Below are 27,966 nucleotides of genomic sequence, written 5' to 3' on the forward strand. Positions count from 1 at the left end.
GCTGAAATAATGATAGCACACAGAAAGAAAAACAAAGATGAGTTGCACAATATTGTCATTTATTTTAAAGTGTTAAAAAAAAACAAACAAGAATCAGTATGAGTTAAGAATACATTTGTATCACAACCATGACTGGTCCCTCACACTATCACAAATTCACTTTTCACTATTAACTTATTTAAGGTTATATTGATAGTCTCTAACAGCTGAAGATTTCTCTTGGTGCCTTTCAGATATGTGCTCTGAATTCATTCACTTGGATTCTGGATGACAATTAGAAGGTATTCTTTATCTGTAAAGGAAATAAAAATTACAAGACTGTTCAGGGATAGAACACAAGGTACAATTCACTTCTATAATAGTTTCCATAGTTCAAATGTTCAACGCTTCATATTTACAAAGTAAAAAAGATTTAACTCCAATATCTCATCAGATTATGTGCCACTGCAAATTATATTTTTTCTTCCAGTTCGAGAACCATTCTATTTGCAAGTGCAAAGTGATGGTGCTCTTCAATGAACTCATTACAGACAGTATTCATCTGAACTTTGAAAAAAAAAAATCTGGACACAGTAATTTACATCTACTGTAATATAACAGGCATAGATTTTTGTCTTGACCAACTGCAGGTTATTTCTCATCCCAATGTTAATTATCCTGTGTGAACGTCATTGTGTATCAAGGACACTAGGTGCAGACATGGCTGGCTTCCATAGTGACAACTCCTGTTAGAACAAAAGCAGAACAAATCCCCACATTAAACTGAAGCATTCTACTTTATCAATCTGAACAGGTACCAGGAAGAAAGATGTCAAGCTTCAACTAACCTTGTGTTTGTGATTCTATGCAAACCAGAATTATTCTTGCAGTTAATCTCAGGTATCCACGATTATCCGTACAAAACCATATGAAAACCCTGATTACACTGAAACCTGTTGATTGCTGTTATTCATTTCCCTCAGTTAGGTCTCCTGCACTGTTCCTGGCCAATTTGGAGGGTGACCTACTTTCACAACTTCATCAATATCACTCTGAAATTGGTTGTTTGGACGTGCATGAGCAGCTAGGGGAAAGATTCTCCCTCCCTCTCTGTCTGTGGGGAAGTGCCTGCCTTAGCCTGGTACTCCATGATCAAGATCTTCAATGTGGAGGATTACAGGCACAAATCCACATTTTAGCACTCCATAACATATATGTGCGTCAGCCCAACACCATTCATTACATTATTCTCCATTTAAATGTTTGAGTGGGCATATTTTATTTCATTGTGGGATACCTTCATAAATTCTAATTTCTAGTTTTTGTATATAAAAGAGATAACTATGTAACACATACACATCTTGTACAGATGTAATCAAGCTAGAATGAAGGACATATTGTATTTGCATACAAACACATCTGTGTAGCTAATTCACTAAACAAGGTGACTCAGAAAAGGAGAAAAAAGTGATGAGTTTCGTCATTTCTCAGCTAGACTGTAAAGTGGGGTTTCCTATCAGGGCAGAAATGGATGCAAATCCAGCAGATAGTGGAAAACCATTAGAAGCCAGGAGAATTTCCCATCCAGCCACTGTCCCAGCTGAAGGAAAAATACCATCTTCAGCCAGAAGTGCCGAGTGGATAATCCATCTCAGCCTCCTCCCGATATCCCCACCATCACGGAAGCCAGTCTTCGGCCAATTCGATTCACTCCACGTGATATCAAGAAACGGCTGAGTGCACTGGATACAGCAAAGGCTATGGGCCCTGACAACATCCCAGCTGTAGTGCTGAAGACTTGTGCTCCAGAACTAGCTACGCCTCTAGCCAAGCTGTTCCAGTACAGCTACAACACTGGCATCCACCCGACAATGTGGAAAATTGCCCAGGTATGTCCTGTCCACAAAAAGCAGGACAAATCCAATCCGGCCAATTACCGCCCCATCAGTCTACTCTCAATCATCAGCAAAGTGATGGAAGGTGCCGTCGACAGTGCTATCAAGCGGCACTTACTCACCAATAACCTGCTCACCGATGCTCAGTTTGGGTTCCGCCAGGACCACTCGGCTCCAGACCTCATTACAGCCTTGGTCCAAACATGGACAAAAGAGCTGAATTCCAGAGGTGAGGTGAGAGTGACTGCCCTTGACATCAAGGCAGCATTTGACAGAGTGTGGCACCAAGGAGCCCTAGTAAAATTGAAGTTAATGGGAATCAGGGGGAAAACTCTCCAGTGGCTGGAGTCATACCTAGCACAAAGGAAGATGGTAGTGGTTGTTGGAGGCCAATCATCTCAGCCCCAGGGCATTGCTGCAGGAGTTCCTCAGGGCAGTGTCCTAGGCCCAACCATCTTCAGCTGCTTCATCAATGACCTTCCCTCCATCATAAGGTCAGAAATGGGGATGTTCGCTGATGACTGCACAGTGTTCAGTTCCATTCGCAACCCCTCAGATAATGAAGCAGTCCGAGGCTGCATGCAGCAAGACCTGGACAACATCCAGGCTTGGGCTGATAAGTGGCAAGTAACATTCGCGCCAGATAAGTGCCAGGCAATGACCATCTCCAACAAGAGAGAGTCTAACCACCTCCCCTTGACATTCAACGGCATTACCATCGCCGAATCCCCCACCATCAACATCTTGGGGGTCACCATTGACCAGAAACTTAACTGGACCAGCCATATAAATACTGTGGCTACGAGAGCAGGTCAGAGGCTGGGTATTCTGCGGCGAGTGACTTACCTCCTGACTCCCCAAAGCCTTTCCACCATCTACAAGGCACAAGTCAGGAGTGTGATGGAATACTCTCCACTTGCCTGGATGAGTGCAGCTCCAACAACACTCAAGAAGCTCGACACCATCCAAGATAAAGCAGCCCGCTTGATTGGCACCCCATCCACCACCCTAAACATTCACTCCCTTCACCACCGGCGCACTGTGGCTGCAGTGTGCACCATCCACAGGATGCACTGCAGCAACTCGCCAAGGCTTCTTCGACAGCACCTCCCAAACCCGCGACCTCTACCACCTAGAAGGACAAGGGCAGCAGGCGCATGGGAACAACACCACCTGCACGTTCCCCTCCAAGTCACACACCATCCCGACTTGGAAATATATCGCCGTTCCTTCATTGTCGCTGGGTCAAAATCCTGGAACTCCCTTCCTAACAGCACTGTGGGAGAACCGTCACCACACGGACTGCAGCGGTTCAAGAAGGTGGCTCACCACCACCTTCTCGAGGGCAATTAGGGATGGGCAATAAATGCCGGCCTTGCCAGCGACGCCCACATCCCGTGAACGAATAACAAAAAACACGAAGCTATGTGGCTGTAAAAAGGGGAACAAGGTATTAATAAAGGGAAAAATAATTTTTATGCTAAATCAAGGAAGTGATTTCAAAAAGTGATGTCTCTACCAGTTATTTGTTAACATAATATTTAAGTTGCAAGGCTTTTGACTTCAATGTGCTGTTACAAAAATGAGAGGTGCCGTTTTCTATGTCATGACTGCAGTTAACACAGAGGTCACGGTATCAAATCTGTATGGTATAACTGAGAAAAGAATCATGTTTCAAATCTTTCGTCCTAGTTGTGCACATCGAGCCTGTTGTCTACCGATGAGTTAGCCAATTTTCTTCCTTAATAAGTGTTTGAATAACCATATCCATTTATCCCCAATTTCAATTTATTCCCGAAATCACATTCCAGCAAGAAAAATCCTGCAAGATACAGGTGTTGTCACAGTCCCTCATATATCACACTATAAACTCCTAAAGATAAAACTTAAAATAACATCTTTCACCCTCCCCCCCACCTCCAAACTAAGGTCCAACTTTTCCTTCTCTTTTATTTCCCACCCTCCACAAGCACAAAGGACATCCTGTTGGGTCTCTTGTACATCCAGGACTCCAGATACATCAGATCAAAATTTGTCAGTCAGCATCCCTGCAACGACAATTGTCAAAACCCATCATGGCTTTCTTTAGCAAAGGAACTCCCAGCGTACGACCTCTTCGTTCTCGCTCACATATGAATGTGTGCCTGAGAGAGTGACGCACAGATGCACGCACACACAGGAATCCATCTGCATCCTAGTCCTGAAACTCAGAACTACAATTCTTAGGAGCACTGCCCAGTATATCCCGCATCCCGCTTCCTCTCTCGCAGTTGCATGCTTTTTACATGTCTTGTTTTCTTATTCTTCATTTTCCTAGCAATTTCAACGATGTAGGAAATTGGAGGAAGGGGAAAGAGTCAGTGGTGGGGGGGGGGGGGGGGGGGGGGAAAGAGAAAAGAGGAGATAACTGTGGCAGAAGCAACAGTAAACTTTGGGAAAAGACAAGTAAAGGAGAGGGTAGGCAAAAAGTGATTTACATATGTCTAGAAGTCTGTTTCCAATGTAAAAACACATGTCGTTATTTAAGTAGTGAGGGGGAGAGAGAGAGAGAAACCTTGTTGCGGGGTGGGGGGCGGGTGTACGGGGATAAATCTCTGCTGGAAATATGAGGGAGTGTTACTTTCAGGGCCTTTCTTATAAAGGTAACGCGACCTCTGAGCAACTCCACAGGAGAATCACTTGAGATGATAATAACAGAAAATCTCATACAGTTGTTAAAATGAATTGTAAATACAGGTACAATCACTACAGCTCTGTTCAATACACAATTTTGAATAACTGTCTATACTTTAATAAAGAAATGAATGCATGATGGATTATGTTAAGAGTTTTTCTATAAACTTTGTAGGAAATCGACTACTGTTGGAACGAAACATCCGAGTTGTCTTTTGTCACAAATTATTGAGACAAGCACTGACAAAATTAAAAACAGTTGACATCAGTAAAAATCAACATTTCTATTCATTCTTGTTGCACCTCAACATTGCTATCATGATTTACAGAAAATATTTAATACCTTTTTAAAATTAAATTCACTAGTTTTCAGCATAGTTCACAATTTGTGGTATTATTAATTATAGGGGAATTTACTAACAGATAAACCTGCAGGAGGGAAGACATGTACCAGTGGACAATGTCCTTTCAAGCTACTCTCTGCTCTGCAGAAAATCCTTGGTAACACATCACAGTGTTGTTTTTAGAATGTCAGTAATAAATAAAGCTGGTTGTGTGACATTTTCATGAAGCAATATTCTATTTGATGCTCTCCCCCACTGAGATTTTGGTAATGTGAAATGTGAATTTTTCACGCTTAAACTGTACAAAAAAAAATCATTTCATGGAAAGCACAATTTGAGCTGTATCACACTAAGGTCTGTCACTGGTAGTGGGAGCAATTTGAATTGATGAATTAAAAATTTGACACAACATTGCAGCACGCTGGTCTAAGTACAATTTTTCCCACAGCACATTGGCACCAATTTGCTAAATAAGTGTGGTGGCAGCACTGAATTATCGTCAGTTTCTTTGATGGTGAATAAAAAACATGGTCAATACTGGTAATTTGATAAATGGCAGTTTATGTACAGCATGCTAAATAAGAAACTGTAATACACTATTTACTCCATGAGTAATCAAGGCCCAGTAACTTATGAGTGCAGTGCTGAAGTAATAATGAGTTAAGATTTTCCTCTTGGCTTAAATATTCTGAAGTTCCTCACACAGCATTTATTATACTCACATAAAATTTGTAACAAATATTAGGTATAATGAGGACCATTATAATAGGCAATGAATTTTAATAATTGCTCATTGCAAGTGGTATCTCACCTCTTCTCAACAATAAAAGATTAAGCTCCTACGAATAATTTCAGTCCAAAATATAATACATTATGGCACAGTCTCAAAGACCAGGGATAACATTTTACCTTAGATACACAGATAGAAACATGCCAAGTACTTCCTGTTTTGGTTAAAATCCTTAATCTCTTTTTTTTCTCCCTTTCTTGCTATGGTCTCTCCACAGCACTTGCCACTGTGCCCAAAATGCTCCCAAATTTGCACCAATACTGCTTATAGCCAGCCATCAAGGAATTGCTTGCAGAAGCTCTTTCCTCCATCCACTCGTGGACATTTCACCCTGGTACTCCAATGCATAGGGTCCAATGCTGCACATGCCAATTTTTTTTATAAATTGGCATTTGCATGCTGCATTGTAGAGAATCTAAATTAAGTTACTGATTACCCAATAACAACTTGCATTTATATAGTGCCTTTAAAGTAGTAAAGCGTCCCAAGCCGCTTCACAGGAGCTATTATCAAACAAAATTTGACATCGAGCCACATAAGGAGGTATTAGGACAGGTGACCAAAAGCTTTGTCAAAGAGGTAGGTTTTAAGGAGCGTCTTAAAAGGAGGAAGAAAGAAGGAGAGATTTAGGGAGGGAATTCCAGAGCTTAGGGCCTAGGCAGCTGAAGGTACGGCTGCCAATGGTGGAACAATTAAAATTGGGGATACGCAAGAGGCAAGAATTGGAGGAGCACAGAGATCTCGGAGGGTTGTAGGGCTGGAGAAGGTTACAAAGATAGGGAGGGGCGAGGCCACGGAGGGATCTGAAAACAAGGATGAGAATTTTAAAATCGAGGCGTTACCTGACCAGGAGCCAATGTAGGTCAGCGAGCACAGGGGTGATGGGAGAATGGGACTTGGTGCGAGTTAGGATATGGACAGCAGAGTTTTAGATGAGTTCAAGTTTATGGAGGGTGGAAGATGGAGGGAGGCCAGCCAGGAGAGGGTTGGAATAGTCCAGTATGGAGGTAACAAAGGCAAGAACGAGGGTTTCAGGAGCAGATGAGCTGAGGCAGGGGTGGAAATGGGCAACATTAGAGGTGGAAGTAGGTGGTCTTGGTAATGGAGCAGATATGTGGTTGGATGCTCATCTCAGGGTCAAATAGGACACCAAGGTTGCGAACGGTCTGGTTCAGCTTCAGTGGCCAGGGAGAGGGATGGAATCGGTGGCTAGGGAACGGAGTTTGCGGCGGGGACCAAAGACAATGGCTTCGGTCTCCCCAATGTTTAGTTGGAAGAAATTTTTGCTCATCCAATGCTGGATGTCGGAGAAGCAATGTGACAAATGAGAGACAGTGGAGGGGTCGAGGGAGGTGGTTGTAAGATAGAGCTAGGTATCATCAGCGTATATGTGGAATCTGACGTTGTGTTTTTAGATGTCGTCGCCAAGGGGCAGCATGTAGATGAGAAATAGGAGGGGGCCAAGGATAGTTCCTTGGGGGACTCCAGAGGTAACAGTGCGAGAGCGGGAAGAGAAGCCATTGCAGGTGATTCTCTGGCTACGACTGGATAGCTAAGAATGGAACCAGGTGAGCACAGCCCTACCCAGCTGGACAATGGAGGATGGTGTGGACAACTGTGTCAAAGGCTGCAGACAGGTCGAGAAGGATGAGGAGGGATAATTTATCATCATTAGTCACATAGGATGTCATTTGTGACTTTGATAAGGGCCGATAAAGGAAAGATGGGCACGGATTTGGGAGGTGACAACACGTTCAGGGGCTTTGGAGATGGGGCGGTAGTTTGCAAGGGCAGAGGGGTCAAGGGTGGTTTTTTTTTGAGGTGGGGGTGATGACGGCAGATTTGAAGGGGAGGGGGACAGTACCTGAGGAGAGGGAACAGTTAACAATATCAGCTAACATGGGGGCCAGGAAGGGAAGTTGGATGGTCAGCAGTTTAGTGGGAATAGGGTCAAGGGAGCAGGAGGTGGGTCTCATGGTCAAGATGAGCTCGGAGAGGGCATAAGATAGGAGAGAAACTAGAGAAAGGTATGAGTTCAGGGCTGGGGCAGAGGGAACCGTAGGGGAAATTTGGCCTGGTGGGCTAGGGGAAGGGAGGGAAGCGGCAGAGGCAGCTGAACGGATGGTCTCAATCTTAGTGACAAAGAAGTCCATGAGTTCCTCGCATAAACTAATTTATTGTGTATATGAGAGTACTTTTGCATTATTCTGTCATTGGATCATGGACCTAAAGTTTTAGCCTAACTCTAACTCAGTATGGTTTGAATCAAGATTTGACAATCAATTTCGCTCTTTGGCCACCATCTGGAAAATTCCATTAGTAGGAACAAAGATATGTGGAGGAAGGAGAATCAATATGGACTGAAAGTATATCCAGTCACATTCATCATTCTATGGCTAGCAATAATTTTTTAAAAATTATTCCACAGGCTTGGATACCACATAAGTGATGTAACAGGAAATCTCAAGCGTGGCAGTCGCAGGCAAACACACTGTATAGAGAGTGGTGAGAAATGGGTTTGCTTACAGTTCCTTGCAGAGCATATCTGAGGTGCTAAATTCACCATCAGAGGGAGGCAATAATCACTGGATCAATACTTCTCGAAGAGGAAAATCGGAAGGCAAGTCATTCCAGGACCCTCTCGTGCACATCCAAGCAGCTAACATTAGAGGGCAATTGGCAAAGGTCAGGGAGCACAACACCTCAGCCAGCGAATAGAAACATCTTTTTCTGTTCTTGGGATTAGGATTTCACTGGCAAGGCAGTATTTATTGCCTATCCTTTGTTGCAGAGGGCATTAAGAGTCAATCACGTAGTGTGAGCTGGAGTCACATGTAGGGCTGGTAGGTTCTCTTCCCTGAAGGGCATTAGTGAATCATTTGGGTTTTTAATAACAATCTGTCAGATTTTGTAGGCATTTCTTCTCGTGCCAGCCAACAAATTACCAGGTTTATTGAATTGAGTTTCACAACTTTGAATTCATGACCTCTGGGTTGTTAGCCCACTACTGTAACCACTAGGTTACCATACCCAAGCATAAAGAGGGACAAAATACTTCAAAATAGGTTTTAAGAAATGATAATTGGGCATCCGTATTACAGTCCCACTATGCATAAGAGTTCTGTGACTACCGTAAGTACATTCAGTTAAAAAGAAAACTTGGCCAAACTCTGTACATTTTTATAACAGAACTATCTCTTTCTTGGCATTTGTCAGCCTTCAAAGTAAAGTTTCATGCACTATTAAAACTAAATTTAACTTGGCTGCACAACAAGGCTGGACCAGTAATGGAGAGACCCTGCTGATAGTATAGAGAGTGTCCTTCACAAATAAAGCAGCATTAATATTTTCCTGAAGCTTTAAAAGCAGAAACTATTATTTTTGGATTTCAATAGGCATAAAGACTCTGTGCCTTTGAATTGTTTGGATTACTACCTGTCAAGCAATAAGTCCTTTTTGCATCTACAATCAGTTTTACCTGGTGCAATCATTATCTCATGTTTTTTTGATCGAACCCGTAGGAAGGTCAAGTCATTCTGTGGGTCAATATCTCTGACAGTGCTTCTGGCTTTCATGGCAAGTTGATGGAAAAGGCCTGCATACTGCACTGTGGTGGAGTTATCTAAGGTTGTCCTTATTGGGATTCCTGCAGATCAAAACATACAGAAACCAATTATATAGCTTTCTAAATTAAATTCATATTTTACTCATATCCAAAAAAAGGATTAGTCAGTTTTTAAAAACTTGTCTCCTGGTTGCCCAGGTGGCTGCCAAAACATTGAAAATGTAACACAATACCAGTATTTGGAGTAAATCAGAGTCAATATGGAAATCTTGATCAGCCATAAAAGGGTAAGCAGTTTGCAAGTTAATGACATATCAGTCTATATATCCAGCTCCTTCTTGAATTTGCCAATACTATCCATCTCCATTGTCTCCTTGAGCAGTCAGTTCTGCTCATTGATCACTCTCTCTATAAATTGAAACTGTTCACTTTCCTATAAATCAGTTATGATGGGAAGCAATGTTGATCCTAACCTTTCTTCACTTGATGACAAAAATGCTGCAGTATCTTCTACAGTATACCCCCCCACCCCCCCACAAATTGCAAACAGTTGATCAAGCCATTGTGCCAATAGTGAGGACCTGAAGCCTTGCAGTAACATAAATACAAGCACAATACACTGCAACAATGGAGTGGAAGACATGGGTTCATGCTCGTGACTTCAAATGAAGTCACGAGCATGAACCCATGTCTTCCACTCCATATTTCCATAGAAGGAAAGCTGGAGGGCAGGTAAATCCAGGTGCTTTGTACAAGTCGTCTCATGGCTGCTGACAGGATGCATTTGTCAAAATAGCTGAGAGATTTTAAAAAAATGTAAAATGCTAAAATCAAATCAAAAACAGAAAATGTTGGAAATGCATAACAGGGCAACCAGCATCTGAAAGAGAAAGAAAAGCTAACATTTCATGTGTAACCCTTCATCAGAACCTACTCTTGGGCCACACCCAACACACTGAACTTTTCTTTCATTCTCAGAAGCTGGGTGACCTGCTGTGCATTTGCAAAATTTGCATTTTTAATCTCATGAACAGGTTGCCTGCTTATCTCAGCTGGGGAATTTAGGGATGGGAAAAAAATATATAATATTGCTACTATCTGATTCGCAAGGCCATTTACAACCAAGTGTCAGGAAACTGCCTCAATAAATTCTACTACTTCAATAAAATGCTGCCTTCATCATTCTACGTCCAATCTCATAGGAAATACTATATTAGGATCATGGGCAATTTAATGGTATAACCATAATCATCTTTAATTTGATTGCGATAGAAGTTCTCATTTACTCAGCAAATAACAGAGTGCACATAGGCTACTAGCTATTAAAGCACCAACTAATGTAGCGTACGATCACAATACCGGTTAAGAAATAGGCCATTTAGAATATTGTACTAAATATTACAGGGCTTAAAACCATCCCAAACTGTAGATTAGCATTAAATTTCAGGTTCCAAATGTGAACATAAGATTGTGCCCTACAAATTGGACATCTGTTATGTGTGAATAAAACATGCCCCACGACCATGTGCCTGGTAGTATATCATTTTTATTAAAATTAAAAGTCAAGATAAAATTAAATGCTTGAGGAAATTTGAAAGTTAGAATAATTAAACACGGAACCTCTCCCTCCATATAAACTCTCCTACCCATATGGAGGGCCACACCTTGACTTCACCATCTCCATAGCCTTCATGCTTCCACAGTCTTGATCTTAGACAAGGCTACCTCTGACCACTTGCTTGCATCCCTCGCCACTAACATCCCCTTACTCTCATGCATTTTATCATATCCATTCCTGGAAAAAATAAACTTTGCCTCAAGATCTCCCCTGCAAAACACTCACCCTTGATCTATCTGTCCCATCTCCAACCTTCTCTGTCTCTGAGGGGGTGACCACGAATATAGTTAGAGGAGTTCATCCAAAGGTCCTCGAATGTGTCAATGCCTCACAGATCCATACCCACCTCTCTGGCAACTACCCGTTTGAATCCCTCCAACCAGTTTCCATCCCTTCCACAGCAACAAAACAGCTCTAACCAAAGTCATGAACTACAGTCTTAGTGACTGTGACCACAGTGGATTATCCCTCATCGTCCTCCTTAAGAGTATCCTTCAAAAAAGTCAATCACAGGATCCACCTCCAACACCTCTCCTCCATTATCCAGCGAGACTACCTTCATTTGGTTTCACTACTGAATTGTAGCCAAAATTGCTCTGGTAATGGCTTTTCTTCCCATCCCCGCTCAGTCATCTTCATAGTCACACAAAGATCCGTCATTGGCCCCCTCCTTTTCCTCATCAACTGCTGCCCTTTAGTATCTTCCACAGACATGGGGTCAACCTCCACGTATCTGCTGATGACACGCTGCACTACCTCTCCACCACTTCTCTCAACTCCACCACTGCCTCTATGGTGCCAGAATACTTGTCTGACATCAGGAAGTGCACAAGAGCATCCCAGAATTACTAGCCTAGAGATATTCCAGGATGCATGTTGCTTTTGTGCAAGGCCTCACCAAAGCTGCACAACTGGGAGTAGAAACTCACTATGTGGAGGACTAAACTATGTCAGTCAACTTAGAATCATAGAATCTTACAGTACAGAAAGAGGGCAGTCAGCCCGTCATGCCAGTGCCTATTCTTTGAAAGAGCTGTCCAATTTAACCCCACACCCCAGCTTTTTCCTCATAATCCTGCTAATTAGTCCTCATCAAGGACATGTCCAATTGCCTTTTGAAAGTTTCTATGGAATCTGCTTCCACCACCCTTTCAAGTAGTGTGTTCCAGATCTTAACAATCCTGTGTATGAAAAAAATTCTCCTAATTTCCCCTCTAGCTCTTTTGCCAATTATTTTAAATCTACGACCTCCAGTTACCGGTCCACTTGCCATAGGACACTCAGTTTCTCCCTATTTGCTCTATCAAAACCCCTCATTATTTTGCATACCTCTATTAGGTCTCCCCTTAACCTTCTCCACTCTCTCCACATAACCAAGGGCCTCATCCTGGTAAACCTCCTCTGTACCCTCTCCAAGGCTCTGACATCCTTCCTAAAGTGTGGTGCCCAGAATACTCTAGCTGAGGCCTAACCAATGATTTGTAAAGGTTTAGCATGACTTCCTTGTTTTTGTATTCAATGCCTCTATTTCTAAAGCCAAGTATCCCATACGCTTTCTTAACCACCTTATCAACTTGCCCTGCTGCCTTCAAAATTTTGTGAATATGCACCTCTAGTTCCCTCTGTTCTTGCACCCCCTCAAAATAGTACCATTTAGATTATACTGCCTCTCCATGTTGTTCCTCCCAAAGTGCATCACTTCACACATATCCGCATTAAATTGCCTCCGCCATGTGTCTTTTCATTTCAACAACCTGTCTATGCCCTCCTGAAGTCTGCTAGTACCCTCCTCACTATTTACTACGTTGCCAAGTTTTGTATCATCCGCAAATTTCAAAACTGTACTCCCTCCACCCAAGTCCTGGTCATTTAGATATAGGAAAAGCAATGGTCCAAATACCGATCCCTGGAAGACTCCACCACATACTTCTCCCCAGTCAGAAAAACATCCAGTCACCTCTACTCTCTGCCTCCCATCCCTTAGCCAATTACATACCTAAGTTACCAGCATCCCCTTTAATCCCATGTGCTTCTATTTTCCAAATAAGTCTGTTATGTGGTACTTTATCAAATGCCTTTTGAAAGTCCATATATACAACAACTGCAGTACCTTCATTAAACCTCTCTAACACTGTATCAAAGAATTCAATCAGGTTAGTCAGACACGATTTGCCTTTAACAAATCCATGCTAATTTATTAACCCATGTTTCTCCAAGTAAGAATTAATTCTGTCCTTGACAATGGTCTCTAGTAGTTCTCCCACCACTGATGTTAGACTGACTGGCCTGCAGTTACTAGGTTTAACCCTCTCTCCTTTTTTGAATAGAGGTGTAACACTTGCAGTCCTCCAGTTCTCTGGCACCACTCCCATAATCGAAGGAGGATTGAAAGATTGTGGTCAGATGGTTAGAGCTTCTATCTCCACCCATGCTTCCCTCAGCAATCTAGGATGCATCCCATCTGGACCTTGTAACTTGTTAACTTTAAGTGATGCCAACCTATTTAGCACATCCTTACTATCTATTTTTATCGTATCCAATATCTCTACTCCCTACTCCTCACTCCTCCACTGCAACATTAACTTCATCTTCTTCTTTTGTGAAGACAGATGCAAAGTACTCATTCAGTACCCTCTGCCTCCACAAGAATTCCTTGTTTGTCCTTAATCGGCCCCTACCATTCCTTCAACTATCTTTTTACTTTTTAATAGGTTTATAAAAGATTTTGGGTTGCCTTTTATGTTACTCGCTAATCTTTTCTCATTGCCCTTCTTATATCCTTTTTCAATTTCCTCCTGCATGCTTTGTATTCTGGTTTTCTACTGTATTCTGTACCTGACATTTGTCATGAACCTCCTTTTTCTGTTTTACTTTAACTTCCATTTCCTCTGTCTTCCAGGCAGCTCTAGCTTTGGATGCCTTATCATAGTATCATCGTAGGTACAGCACAGAAGGCCATTCAGCCCATCTTGCTTGTGCTGGCTCTTCCCTCCTCATGGGAATATGCTTGGTTTGTACCCAAACTATCTCCGCCTTGAAAGCCTGACATTGCTCAGTTACTGTTTTCTTGGCCAATCTTGGTTTCCAGTCCACTTGTGCTAGATCCCTTCGCAAATCACGGAAATTGGCTCTTTCAGTTGGGTATTTTCACCGTAGATTTTTCTTTGTCCCTTTCCATAACTACTTTAAACCTAATTATCCTGTTGAGCAGAGATAGTGTTACTCACTTACACAGAGGAACACCCAATAGTTTATTGCTGCAGTCCAAGATGTGCTATTGCAATAGGGTTTTGTGACCCAGCAAGAATTGGAATAAAACAAGCCACAACCCTTTTCATTGCATTAATTTAATTTCTCTGTTTTTAATCTTTTACCTTTTTTTTCCCTTCACCATCATAACCTGTAGCCTGTTCCTCTCACCAGAGGCTGCACTGCAACACCTTTAATGTGCTGTAGTTTCATTGTTTATTGTCATGCTGATGAGAACAATAAGTCAAGAAACTCAAAAGAGCCAGTGGAGCCAGAAGTGTGGGGCGGGAGCGGTGTGGGGGGAAGAAAGCAGGTCGGAACAAAAAAAAGGCAGGGAAAAAAAAAAGTGAGCGCATTGTAATACTAGTTTTCACACCAAATTTACAGCCATTGTGGTGTAGATGCAGTGCAGAAATGACAGTCAAGAGCTATTAAATCTCAGTCTGTCCCGACTGAGCCCAACCAAAACTGCTCCAACCTAATATTTGGATCTGGTACAATATTCTCCCCGTACCTACTTATCTCATCAGTTCTACCACATAGTGCACCAATAGGAAAATATAACATCGCTAAACTCGTTATATTGGTCAAACATGTGCATTTCAGCTTCCTCCAACTGCAGCACTGATGATATGCACATATACAATACGTACATGCCTATGCACCTGCAGTGGTGCTTGCAGTTTTGGAAAGAAGCCAAGCACCCAACTGTGTGCAGCTGGTGTAGCTGAAGCAGCATTATTTAATGAGCTTTGCTCAAGCAACAACTTAGTAAAGAAATGGTAAGGCAGAGAGAGGGGAATAAAACCACTCGATAGTGGTAGATAAAGACTTTTGGCTCCCCCTTATGAGCAGATTTTGGATTTTCATCAGTAAGATTATTAGAAAACCATCAGGATTATTGGGTATCATGCTCTAATGAATTATACTTCTATGAGCCTAACCCAGAGAAAATTGATCAAGATCACCAGCTGCACTTCACAATACTAGAAAATACATATGAACTATTTATTACTCCATTAATACAAGTTTACTTTCCCATTTTCTCTTTTATTTTTGAGAATTATTTTTCCTTTCCTCTGCTTCTTTCTCCCCTGTTCTCCCTCATCGATGCCCATTACTACCTAGCCACAGAGATGGACAAACAATCGCTACCCTAGTCTCTAGCCACTACCGCCATACAAGGAGCTGCTAAGTGGCACCTTGTGAGGAAGTGCTTGGAATTCTCTAGGCAGTTCAAGTCATCCAGGACAAAGCAGCCTGTTTAATTGGCACCCCATCCACTGCCCTAAACATTCACTCCCTTCACCACCGGCGCACCGTGGCTGCAGTGTGTACCATCTATAGGATGCACTGCAGCAACTTGCCAAGGCTTCTTCGACAGCACCGCCCAAACCCACGGCCTCTACCACCTAGAAGGACAAGGGCAGCAGGCACATGGGAACAACACCACCTGCACGTTCCCCTCCAAGTCACACACCATCCCGACTTGGAAATATATCACCGTTCCTTCATCGTCGCTGGGTCAAAATCCTGGAACTCCCTTCCTAACAGCACAGTGGGAGTACCTTCACCACACGGACTGCAGCGGTTCAAGAAGGCGGCTCATCACGGGAAAGGGCAATGAGGGATGGGCAATAAATGTTGGCCTTGCCCGTGATGCCCACATCCCATGAACGAATAAAAAAAGTGAAAGCATGGATAAGATGGAAAATTTGTTGTGCAGGGAAATATAGGCAGAAACTAGCATCCCGTCACACTCCTGCACAACGCATCAGATAACCAATTCACTGATGTTGCATATGGTAATTTACAAAGCTTCTATATTGACTTTTTCACTTCACAATTTTTATTTTAAAAAAGGAACTAATTTCAATGCTTTTAGTTGGTGTAATTTTCAATTTGGCGCAACTTGAACTTGAATACAAAATCTCAATAGTTTATTTGTTATAATATGTTGTTCCCAAAGTATCCCAACTGGCCAACTATAAGCAATGGGAGATTTTTAATTTGGCCAGAATATTCATGATTGTTAAGCTTTTCAAGTTGCACAGGTTTATTACAGCAAAGAGCTCTGGATGTTTCACCATCAGTTATTGATTCAAAGGAGCACATATTAATGTTTGATGTCAGCAACAGTATTACTAATATTGTAATCAGTGACAAGGGATAACACACTGTTGGTTCACCTCTGGGACCTGGGTTTGAATCCAGATGGAGGTGATGAAAGCCTCTTCCCTTTCCAAAAGACATTTAGGTCTTAAAGGAAATTAATTCAAATATGAACACAGCACTGAAATTGGCAGACTCAGGCCACAAATACCGCTAGTGTATAAAACTGAAGTGCTCTGCTGAGATTGTAAGTATAGAGCTTTTTGTGGAGTGCAAAGAGCTTTACGACGCATCTAATCCAATACCATACCTGACCTATCTCTTCTTTCTCTGAATTCAGGCAGTGGTCGACTTCCCAGTATTCCAGACTGTTGCAGATAAAATGTGCCAAATGCAGAAAACAATTCATAAGCCAACTGTTACGAATTTGGGTCTGGCATAGATATCTAGCCAGTTTCAGTGATGTCAGTCGCTCCCTTGAATGGTGTTTGGTTGATTCAGAAGCTACTTTATTTCACAGTGGGCAAAGCATATAAAAGAGAGTATGTTGAGGGATACCTTTGTTCACATATTTGTACAAAAACAAAGAACACACGTATGCTAGCACACTTCGGTGGATAAGCATAGTGTCATAGAAAGGTTACAGCATAGAAGGAGGCCATTCGGCCCGTCGAGTCCATGCCGGCTCTATGCAAGAGCAGTCCAGCTAGTCCCAATCCCCCACCCAATCCCCATAGCCCTGCAAGTTTTTTCCTTTCAAGTACTTATTCAGTTCCCTTTTGAAGGCCATGATTGGATTTGCCTCCAGCACCCACTAGGGTAGTGCATTCCGGATCCTAACCACTCGCTGAGTAAAACCTTTGGTTCTTTTGCCAATCACCTTAAATCTATGTCCTCTGGTTCTTGACCCTTCCACCAATGGGAACAGTTTCTCTCTATCTACTCTGTCTGGACCCTTCATGATTTTGAATACCTCTATCAAATCTCCTTGCAACCGTCTCTGTTCCAAGGAAAATAACCCCAGCTTCTCCAGTCTATCCAGGTAACTAAAGTCCCTCATCCCTGGAATCATTCTAGTAAATCTCTTCTGCACCCTAAGGCCTTCACATCTTTCCTGAAGTGCAGTGCCCAGAACAGAACATAATACTCCAGTTGTGGTCAAACCAGTGTTTCATAAAGGTGCATCGTGACTTCCATACTTTTGTACTCTATGCCTCTATTTATAAAGCCCAGAATCCCGTATGCTTTTTTAACCGCTTTCTCAACCTGCCCTGCCACCTTCAACAATTTGTGCACATATACCCCCAGATTTCTCTGTTCCTGTATCCCTTTTAGAGTTGTGCCCTCTAGTTTACTGAATGTAAAAATAGGAACTCTCCAACCATCAAAAGAGGTTCTCCCCTTATAAACTGCCTCTCTGGTGTCTGCGTCGTGATTTTAAAAAGCCTTTCTTCAATGGACTAGACATAATCAAAAGAGTTTGCCAACACCAAGGTACTACATATCTGCCTGAATGGCCAGACATTGCAAATGAATTGATTGGGATCTGTGCAAAACAATTGACCATCCTGCATTTTAAATACATCTGCCTATATGTCCATTCAGTATGGGGGTGTCCCAAAAGACTGGTAGCTTTTGTTCAGAATACATAGTGAAAAAAAATCATACATCCAAGTCTTTTTTGTGGAAAAATGGCCGAAGAATCCTGAACCATGACATAATTTAATAAGCACGCAAATCTGCCCCCAAAAATTAAAGCAAATGGACTAATACCACTCCTGCTACAGTCAGGACTACTATTTTATATGCAATTGTTAAGTTGTTTAACATCAAATGCCTGCTTCCAACCAATCTGGAGAGTGTCTGGTTGGGTTCAGATATCCAACTATAAAAATCCTACTACTTTTGATTTTGATGGAGCAAGTTGAGAAAAAGAAACAAAAAAGGTGATAAGCATTCTGACACAAGAAAATAAATTTTCAGGTCACAAGATAAATATGGGTGCGGAAGACTATTCAACCCTTCCTAGCTCAACCATCTAGAAAGACCCGCATGGTATCCAACTGTTTAAATTATTCCACGGTTTTCACTCCCACAATATACTCGCAAGTTCATTCCATGTATCAATCACAGTGTCACAAGAACCTAAGAAATAGAAGCAGGAGTAGGCCATACAGCCCCTCGAGCCTGCTCTGCCATTCAATCAGATCATGGCTGATCTTCGACCTCAACTCTACTTGCTCGTTTGATCCCCATATCCCTTGATTCCCCTAGAGTCCAAAAGCTATCCATCTCAGCCTTGAATATATTCAATGACTGAGCATCCACAGCCCTCTGGGGTAGAGAATACCAAAGATTCACAACCCTCTGCATGAAGAAATTCCTCCTCATCTTAGTCTTGAATGGCCGATCCCGTATTCTACAATTATGCCCCCTAGTTCTAGTCTCTCTAGCCAGGGGAAACAATCTCTCAGCATCTACTTGTCAAGCCCCCTCATAATCTTATATGTTTCAATGAGATCACCTCTCATTCTTCTAAACTGCAGAGTATAGGCCCATTCTACTCAGATGGCCATCCTATATCTGCCTTTTACTAGTTTTAACTGTGACCCTTTGACTTATTGTCATGATTTAGTTTGAAGTAATTTCCCAGATCTGCCGTACATTTTCTGTTTGAGACAGGCTCGATAAGACTAGCCGGTGTGTTCATATGTTTACAAGATCACCCCTCACTCCCTCCATTCATGGAAAAGCTCAAGTTTCTCTTGTCTTTCTTCACACTTCAGCTCTCTGCCAGTCAGGGTCAGCATGTGGCTCTTCTCTGCACAGCTTCCAGGGCTCAAATATCTCCCTTGGCAACTGGGTACAATACTCAAGGTGTGTACAGTTTGAACATGACTTTCTTCAACTTGTCATCTATTATTCTGGCTATAGAGTTCAGTATTCTATTTGCTTTCATGATTGCTGCCCCAACATGATTGGACACAAGTGCCAAGTCTACTAAGATCCCGAGATCTCTTTCAGATTCATCCATAACAATTTCAACTTCATGGACTACATATGTTGCCCATTTTTTCTTCCTACATGCAGTACTTTACACTTGTTTCTATTAAATTTCATCTGGCATTGTTCTATCCCTTTATTAATATTGTTCAAATCATTTTGTAGTTGCCGAACTGCCTTAGATTCAATTGACCCTCTAAGTTTTGTATCATCTGCAAATTTAACCAATTTGAATTATTAACAGTAGGGGTCCAAATACTAGAACATTATTCGTGGCACTCCCTCTTCTCCCCACCACCCCACTAACTGGTAGCTGCTGCTTTCTACCATTCAGCCATTTATTTTTTTATCCATTCCCAAGATTTACCCTCACTTGGGAAAAATAAACACCGCACAATATTCCCCAGTGAATGAGAAGAGGAGAGGTTAGAGTAATTTATGGACTGACATAACTGCTGACTGGTAAGGTGGAAGATGCTGCTTTTTGCTTTCCTGTACATGCTCATCTTCCAGGCTCCAGCCTCTGATTGACACTGAAGAAATGAGTAGAACTAGATCATCAAATGATCTAACAAAATGCATCACTTAACATTGAGTAACAGTAAGTGTGCCACAAAAACAGCAATATACTATATATGTTCAAAATACATTTGAATATCCACACATTGATAAATAAGATAAAAATGGGGGTTAGTCTTTTGAAAGAAAATGAGAATTTGTGCTGATCAAGGCAAAAGATGTCAGCATTGATGAATGGAGCACTTTCCTATTTCAGATAGTCAGCGTTAGTATCCGAAATAAAGATACAAAAACAGATGCAAAACAAAGTTCCCTCTAATCTGTCACAATAATGTGCCTAAGCCCCCCAACCGCAGAAGAGCAGCCACTTTTGGGCCAATGTGAATTTTCCCCACTTACATCAACCATCTTTGTACCCTCTCTGAATCAGCTTGCCAATTAATGTCAAATTAAGGGCAGTGTTTGTACTATGAGCCTGAAACCCAGGAACTGGGTTCATTTTGCAAAAAGTCATTTTGGCTGCAGAAATAAAGTGCTTTGATGCCACCAGTCTGATCTAGATTCAAACACAGACTTTAGACATGAAAGGACAGTATATATAACTATACCGTCCAGACCCAACGAGGGAGGAAGGGAACAGCATGTTCACAGAAAATAAACTCCTCATATTGCAGTCAAATAAATTCTCATGTACCTCTGATATCCATGAGTTAAGCAGACAATATTAGTGTGCATTTACGCTTCAAAAGTTCTAAATTTGGCAGTGTGAATTGGTCATCAAGGCCCAAATATTCTCGAAAGTAAATCAGAGGGAGATTACTACCTCCTCTCACTCCACTTCATTCCAATGTCAGAACTCAACCAATCACCAGATTTGGGTTGCATTTTCATCATAGCTGCAGGCAATCAGCATTAGCATCTGAAATAAGGATGCAGAAAAAGATGCAAAACCGCTTCACACCAACATTACAGTTGTAGTCTGAATGCACCCTTGGGTGTTTAATTTTCCATAAACCACCATCCTAGATACGCATCCTCCATGCACCCACATTCACAAGTATTTACTGAACCCAATTTGTGACACCGCCACCGCCTCCTCCCTCCCTTCCCTCCCTCACAAAAACAGGATCTGCCAGTGACTGAGACATGATCCTCTTATTAGGTGTGATGTCACCAAGTTATTATTTTCCCAAATTGCAGTACTCAAAATTGTGCGTTAAGAACACCAGTCAGAACTCTGTGATTTCTCTTCATATTGCCACCAAGTTCTCAGAAATTACTTCTGAGCCCCAGAAGAGTGTGTCACAAACTACTTACGGTCACAATTTGCTCTCAGACTGTTGTTAAGATAGAAATTTTAGTGTTTGGAATCCATATAGGAAGAAATGCTCCATTTACATTTACTGTACTCCCTGAAAAGGTTGTGTTTCAGCCATTGCCACTGCCAGAGTTAATTGGCTTTGCCAGTAACGGATAAAATAATGCAGTTAGCAAGTATTCATGAATTAGAAGATGTTTAAAAAAAACATTAAGCCTTGCTGTTTTCATACAGTGTATTCAGTGTTGGCTTGTATTTACTCTTCTCACTTTATAGAAACTGATTATATCTAAAATAACATTGAACAATTTGGTTTAAGTAAATTGGAAGACCTTTCACACATTTGACCATGTTACTAACACCACATTATCCATTCTTCTGTTCATCCATATTTTACCATAATAAAGTGTTGCCGGCATCAGTGTGCCATATATAAAACCCCTATATTTTGCATTCAAAACACTTGGGGGGAAAATAATCTCCAACCCATGTATATGACACCCTGTCAGTCACTAAAGCTCCCTAGAGAACAGAATATATTTGACTTTAACCTGTGCTAACTGATCCATGTATTGTTACTATTGTGCAAACAGGGAGCAGAAGACCAGGAACTGGAGCGAGCCAATTAAGAGACCAGAAGAGTGATACTGGACCAGGAGCAAATGACTGGCTCACTATGGAGAGTTCAAAGACCATCCACAATAATCCAAAGGCAAACATCCTATTTTCAACATATAAAGAGTGATAGAAGCAGCTTTTGTATTAGTACCAATTTAATTTTAATTCTGGGAGACTGACACGTGAACCAGCTCCCAGCATCTACACTACCAAATTCAACTTCTTTACCCCATTGGCAGACTTGTTGACTCATGAAAAACTGGATGTACGAATCTGCCACTGGTTTAAGGAAGCTGGTTTGTGGACACTGGTCTCCAAAATATAATGGCACGAATATAAAAGCAGGACTGTATGTCCAGTTTTAAGTCTGGAGTTAACTATAAGTATACGGTAACTTAGAAATGCATTAATAAAGACATATAAAGAGCAACACACCTTCTGCGTTCACGACTATTGTACCAATCACACCTTTGTGAGATTGAATCCTCTTCAGAGTTTCCTCTACCTCACTCTGTAAACAGGAGAAAATATAAGACAGTATTTGACAAAATGTAAAATCTCACATCACAGTTCTTCCAAAGTGTGCTGACTAATATAATAATAATTACTCAGAACTTGAAAAAGAGGGACTCTTCAGAATGGACATGTGTTATAATCAATGTCCTGCTTTGAAGAGTTCTGCAGCGATGTATTGAATATTAAGCCTCAGTTTCCTTTTGAAGGCTTTCAAATGTTGATATGGGGTGGACGAGACTAAACTGAAGAGAACCAAGTTTTCAAAAAAGAGATGAGCAAATGTGAGAAGAGTACATAAAAAAAAGCAAAAAAAATGGGATGAGAAAGATTGCAGAGTCAGGCACGGCAAAGAATACGAGGAATCAAAGAGTAAGAAGGACAATATGAGAACAAGGCTCAATGGGAAAGATATGACTGAGGCACAAAAAAGTGTGAAGATGAGACACTGCTGGGAATGCCAAAGAGAAGAAACAAGTACCCAAGAGACTAGAGGGCATATGGGAAAGACCTAGTTTCAAGTTACAATAGCAGGCAAACAGCACAGGAATCAGAGAAAAAGTCTTGAGCCCAAAGAAAGCATGAAATTTCTAATTCCACATGAATAAAAATATTTATCAAATCTCAGCCGTCCCATCTGAGGAAGATACTTGCCCAAAATAAAGGGAGGAAAAAAAAATTAAGTCAACCTGTACTGCTTTGACATACATTTCGATGGTTATCTCAAAAGTAGTATTGGCAAGAGGCCAGGAAATAGATTGTTCAACCAACTCAATTGGGGATATGGCACATGGAGGGGAAGGAAGATGACCACAAATTACAAAAGTGAGGAAAAGAAAAATCTACCATTATCTAAAGGGAAAAAGACTAATTCTTAAAAATTCAATTCCATATAGCAGTCAATACACCTAATAAACTAATCAAAGACCCTAAAGCAATTCTACACTTTTCTCAATTACAATAAATTATTAACGTATGGTCTAAACTTAACTTCTTGTGCCTCTAACAGTGTTTGATAGTCTTGTAATCAATTTTCTCAAATATAAATCAAATTAATTTTTCTTGATTGGAAGACTGACTCGTTTCAGCAAACAGCAAAACACGTACAGGCCACACTAAGCTGACAGCTGGCTACATTATGAAGCCCGCTGTGCTTCACATAGGGATAAAATCATATTGTCCAGATTAAGTACAGAATGTTACCTAACGTTTAAAGCAGTCAGTCAGCCAACCCTTCTAGACTGACCCATTTCAGTTCAGCGTGCATTCTTCTGGGATCAGAGTACACAGATGCACACAATGTACCTTTCAGAGGTGATGCATAGGCACAGTTGTCTCGGGAATAATAATTAGAAAAAACAGGTGGCTTTGTGCAATGATGGCTTTCAAACTTGCTCCAGTGTGGGAGGTAATGTGTCTAAAGTGGGGGATTTTAAAAAAATGTGTATGTTTCATTTCAAAAAAGCTTTTCTTTTTAATTCCCCTCCCCATCATCTCCATGTCCTACTAAAGGGGTCAGACAGGTATACAGGTATGATACAGGAACAGTGACACTCCAATTTTCTCTCTTCAAGGGAAGCACCACTTTCACTTGGCCCTTCACCAGATAGTCCTAAGATCCAGGTTGGTAGTGAACAACCCATATTCTACTGTTCTGTGGAACAGCAAAATACTGCACTGGGGGGGGGGGGGGAGGAGAGGAGGAGGAGGAGGAGGAAGAGAGAGAGAGAGAGAGAGAGAGAGAGAGAGAGAGAGAGAGAGAGAGAGAGAGAGAGAGAGAGAGAGAGAGAGAGGAGGGGGGCAGAAGAGGAAGAGGGAAATACAAAAAATAATCAAATGAAAGAGCAGTTAGGTGCAGGAAAAAAAGGGGCTAGCCCGGAGTGTACTATAGGCCCCCAAACAGTCAGGGGGAGATAGAGGAACAGATATGTAGGCAAATCTCAGAAAATTGTGCAAATAATAGGGTAATAATAGTGGGGGATTTCAACTTCCCCAATATTAACTGGGATACTCAGAGTGTAAAAGGCTTAGAGGGTACAAAATTCTTAACGTGCATCCAGGAGAGCTTTTTGAGCCAGCATGTAGAAAGTCCTACAAGAGAGGGGGCGGTACTGGACCTAATTCTAGGGAATGTGGCCGGCCAAGTGGAAGAAGTGCTAGTAGGTGAGCACTTTGGTGACAGTGACCATAATTCGGTGAGATTTAAGGTGGTCATGGAAAAGGATAGGGAGGGGCCGGAAATAAAGGTTCTAAATTGGGGGAAGGCCGATTTTAATAGGATAAGGCAGGATCTGGCCAAAATGGACTGGGATCAGCTGCTTGTAGGAAAATCCGCATCGGAGCAATGGGAGTCTTTCAGAAGGGAGATTGAGACCATACAATGGCAACATGTTCCCGTAAAGGTCAAGGGTGGTTCCAAGAACTCCAGGGAACCTTGGATGTCAGGGGATATACGAGAATGGATTAGGAAAAAAAGGAGGGCTTTTGGCAGATACAAAAGGCTAAAGACGGAGGAAGCCCTGGAGGAGTACAAAAAGTGCAGGGGGATACTTAAAAAAGAAATTAGGAGATCAAGGAGGGGCCATAAAATAACACTGGCGAGCAAAATAAAGGAAAATCCTAAGATGTTTTATAAGTATATTAAGGGTAAGAGGATGACTAGGGAAAAAATAGGGCCCATTAGGGATAAAAATGGCAATGTGTGTGTGGAGCCGGAAGATGTAGGAGGGGTTCTAAATGAATTTTTTGCATCTGTTTTCACTATGGAGAAGGACGATGTAGACATAGAAATACGGCAGGGGGACTGTGATATACTCGAACATATTAACATCGAGCGGGAGGAGGTATTGGCGGTTTTAGCAGGCCTAAAAATGGATAAATCCCCAGGCCCGGACGAAATGTATCCCAGGCTACTGTGTGAGGCAAAGGAGGAGATTGCGGGGGCTCTGACACATATATTCAGAACCTCTCTGGCCACAGGGGATGTGCCAGAGGACTGGAGAACCGCTAATGTAGTACCATTATTCAAGAAGGGGAGTAGGGAAAAAACGGGGAACTATAGGCCAGTGAGCCTAACATCAGTGGTAGGAAAATTATTGGAAAAAATTCTGAAGGACAAAATTAGTCTCCACTTGGAGAAGCAAGGATTAATCAGGGATAGTCAACATGGCTTTGTCAAGGGAAGATCATGTCTGACTAATTTGATTGAATTTTTTGAGGGGGTGACTAGGCGTGTGGATGAGGGTAACGCAGTGGATGTGGTATACATGGATTTCAGTAAGGCCTTCCATAAAGTCCCCCACAGGAGACTGGTCAAGAAGGTACGAGCCCATGGAATCCAGGGTGCCTTGGCACTTTGGATACAAAACTGGCTTAGTGGCAGAAGGCAGAGGGTGATGGTCGAAGGTTGTTTTTGTGACTGGAAGCCTGTGGCCAGTGGGATACCACAGGGATTGGTGCTGGGGCCCTTGCTGTTTGTGGTCTACATTAACGACTTGGATATGAATGTAAAAGGTATGATCAGTAAGTTTGTTGATGATACAAAAATTGGTAGGGTGGTAAATAGCGAGGAGGATAGCCTCAGTCTGCAGGACGATATAGATGGGTTGGTCAGATGGGCGGAACAGTGGCAAATGGAATTTAACCCGGAAAAGTGCGAGGTGATGCACTTTGGAGGGACTAACAAGGCAAGGGAATACACAATGAATGGGAGGACCCTAGGCAAGACAGAGGGTCAGAGGGATCTTGGTGTGCAAGTTCACAGATCCCTGAAGGCGGCGGAACAGGTAGATAAGGTGGTAAAGAAGGCATATGGGATCCTTGCCTTTATTAGCCGAGGCATAGAATATAAGAGCAAGGAGGTTATGATGGAGCTGTATAAAACACTGGTTAGGCCACAGCTGGAGTACTGTGTGCAGTTCTGGTCGCCACACTACAGGAAGGATGTGATCGCTTTGGAGAGGGTGCAGAGGAGATTCACCAGGATGTTACCAGGGCTGGAGCGCTTCAGCTATGAAGAGAGACTGGGAAGATTGGGTTTGTTTTCCTTGGAGCAGAGGAGGCTGAGGGGGGACATGATTGAGGTGTACAAAATTATGAGGGGCACAGATAGGATGGATACTAAGGAGCTTTTTCCCTTCGTTGAGGGTTCTATAACAAGGGGGCATAGATTCAAGGTAAAAGGCGGGAGGTTTAGAGGGGATTTGAGAAAGAACTTTTTCACCCAGAGGGTGGTTGGAGTCTGGAACTCACTGCCTGAGAGGGTTGTGGAGGCAGAAACCCTCACAACATTCAAGAAGCATTTGGATGAGCACTTGAAATGCCATAGCATACAAGGCTACGGACCAAATGCTGGAATATGGGATTAGATTAGACAGATGGCTGGCGCGGACACGATGGGCCGAAGGGCCTCTATCCGTGCTGTATAACTCTATGACTCTATGACTCTAATAGTCTATAATGTTGCACCGGCCATGAATTAAACAGACACCTTACCATGAAAGTACAATCTTTACCAAAGACATTAAATGCAACACATTGCATCAGCACATTTTACCAAGTCAAAAAAAAATCAATGTACTTTTTGCACAGGATGGGATTTTCTGTAATTGAACTACAGCTGTATTTTCTCTTCAGTCTTATGGGTGGTATCACTTTCAAACAAAGGCAGTTACAAAACCAAATTTATGGATGTCAGTTTAGAGCTTTCCCAACAAGCACAATTCTATGTCATTGTTTTTATATGCAAGTGCATTATTTAATAATATTGTGACTATCTTGCAGTTTTCAATTTTGTCAGTAGGATTATTTAGCATATTGGTGCCAATACACTGTTTGGGAAAAAGCACTTTTGTCAATATGCAATGTTGCTCTTAAATCAGTACCTCAAATTGTTCCCATCAGCATCAGTGACAGGCCTGCAATGGCCAGCACTTTACCCTCGTATTATACTGCACAAACTTCTCTTTCCAGAAACACATATTTGGAAGGACAAAACCTGTAATCATACTGCCAGATATTATTCTACAGCTTAAATGAACATACTATCAATAACTCATGCACCCACCACAACTCAAGTCTTAGTGACAATAAATTAATTTTAAAAGCATTTACCATGTTGCTGAGTCAAAGATTCAGCTAATCCTTTATAAAAGAATTTAGACAGATCATTTCCAGAAGCCCACATATTTAGGCGTGGCAGGGTAATTAGGCATTACAAGTTTTCAAATCTTGAAGCTACTTCTGCCTAAATCAATACAGCAACACGCCCGAAAGGAAATTTTAAAAACCTTACAAAAGCCATTTTCCAAAATATCATTACAATCAAAACTTGGGTCATTTAAACCACCGAGAACATTTATTTAATTTAAAACATAATTAATGGGGTGAACAGAAAAAGGTTGGATCTGCGCGAACATAATTTGAAACACACATTAAACCAAACCCAAGGCGATCAGAAAGGAGGAGGGAATGGAAATATAATCACTCCGGCCTAGTGATGGACCTTCAATGACTGACCCTTGAAGACAGCTGAGGCAGAGGGCCACAAGCTCGCTCACTAACTCCGTTCAAAATCACTTCAGTAAGATTTTTTTTTTCACGCTGCCTCAATACAACAATAAACGAATAGTTATTTCATCAGATTGTTTTTTTTTATTATTATTACCATCGTCTCCTCCCGAAATCCAGCAACGAACAACACACACACACACCCCAGAGCAACTACCGGTTGCTAGGCGGAACTGGAAATGACTCTTGACCCGGATATACT

The 27,966-nt window shown here is 41.9% G+C and overlaps 1 protein-coding gene across 1 annotated transcript; it reads right to left on the minus strand.

Moving 5' to 3' along the window:
* Positions 1–38: 38 nt before the first annotated feature.
* Positions 39–27,960, minus strand: LOC137333375 (dynein light chain roadblock-type 2). The gene is made up of 4 exons (XM_067997521.1): positions 27,862–27,960; positions 22,119–22,194; positions 9,160–9,327; positions 39–292 (listed from the first exon to the last, which is right to left on the minus strand). The coding sequence occupies exons 1-4, from the start codon at positions 27,862–27,864 to the stop codon at positions 249–251; spliced, it is 291 nt and encodes a 96-aa protein (XP_067853622.1). The 5' UTR covers positions 27,865–27,960; the 3' UTR covers positions 39–248.
* Between the last annotated feature and the right edge of the window lie 6 nt (positions 27,961–27,966).

Source organism: Heptranchias perlo, chromosome 16, assembly GCF_035084215.1.
Source record: "Heptranchias perlo isolate sHepPer1 chromosome 16, sHepPer1.hap1, whole genome shotgun sequence".
Lineage (NCBI taxonomy): Eukaryota > Metazoa > Chordata > Chondrichthyes > Hexanchiformes > Hexanchidae > Heptranchias > Heptranchias perlo.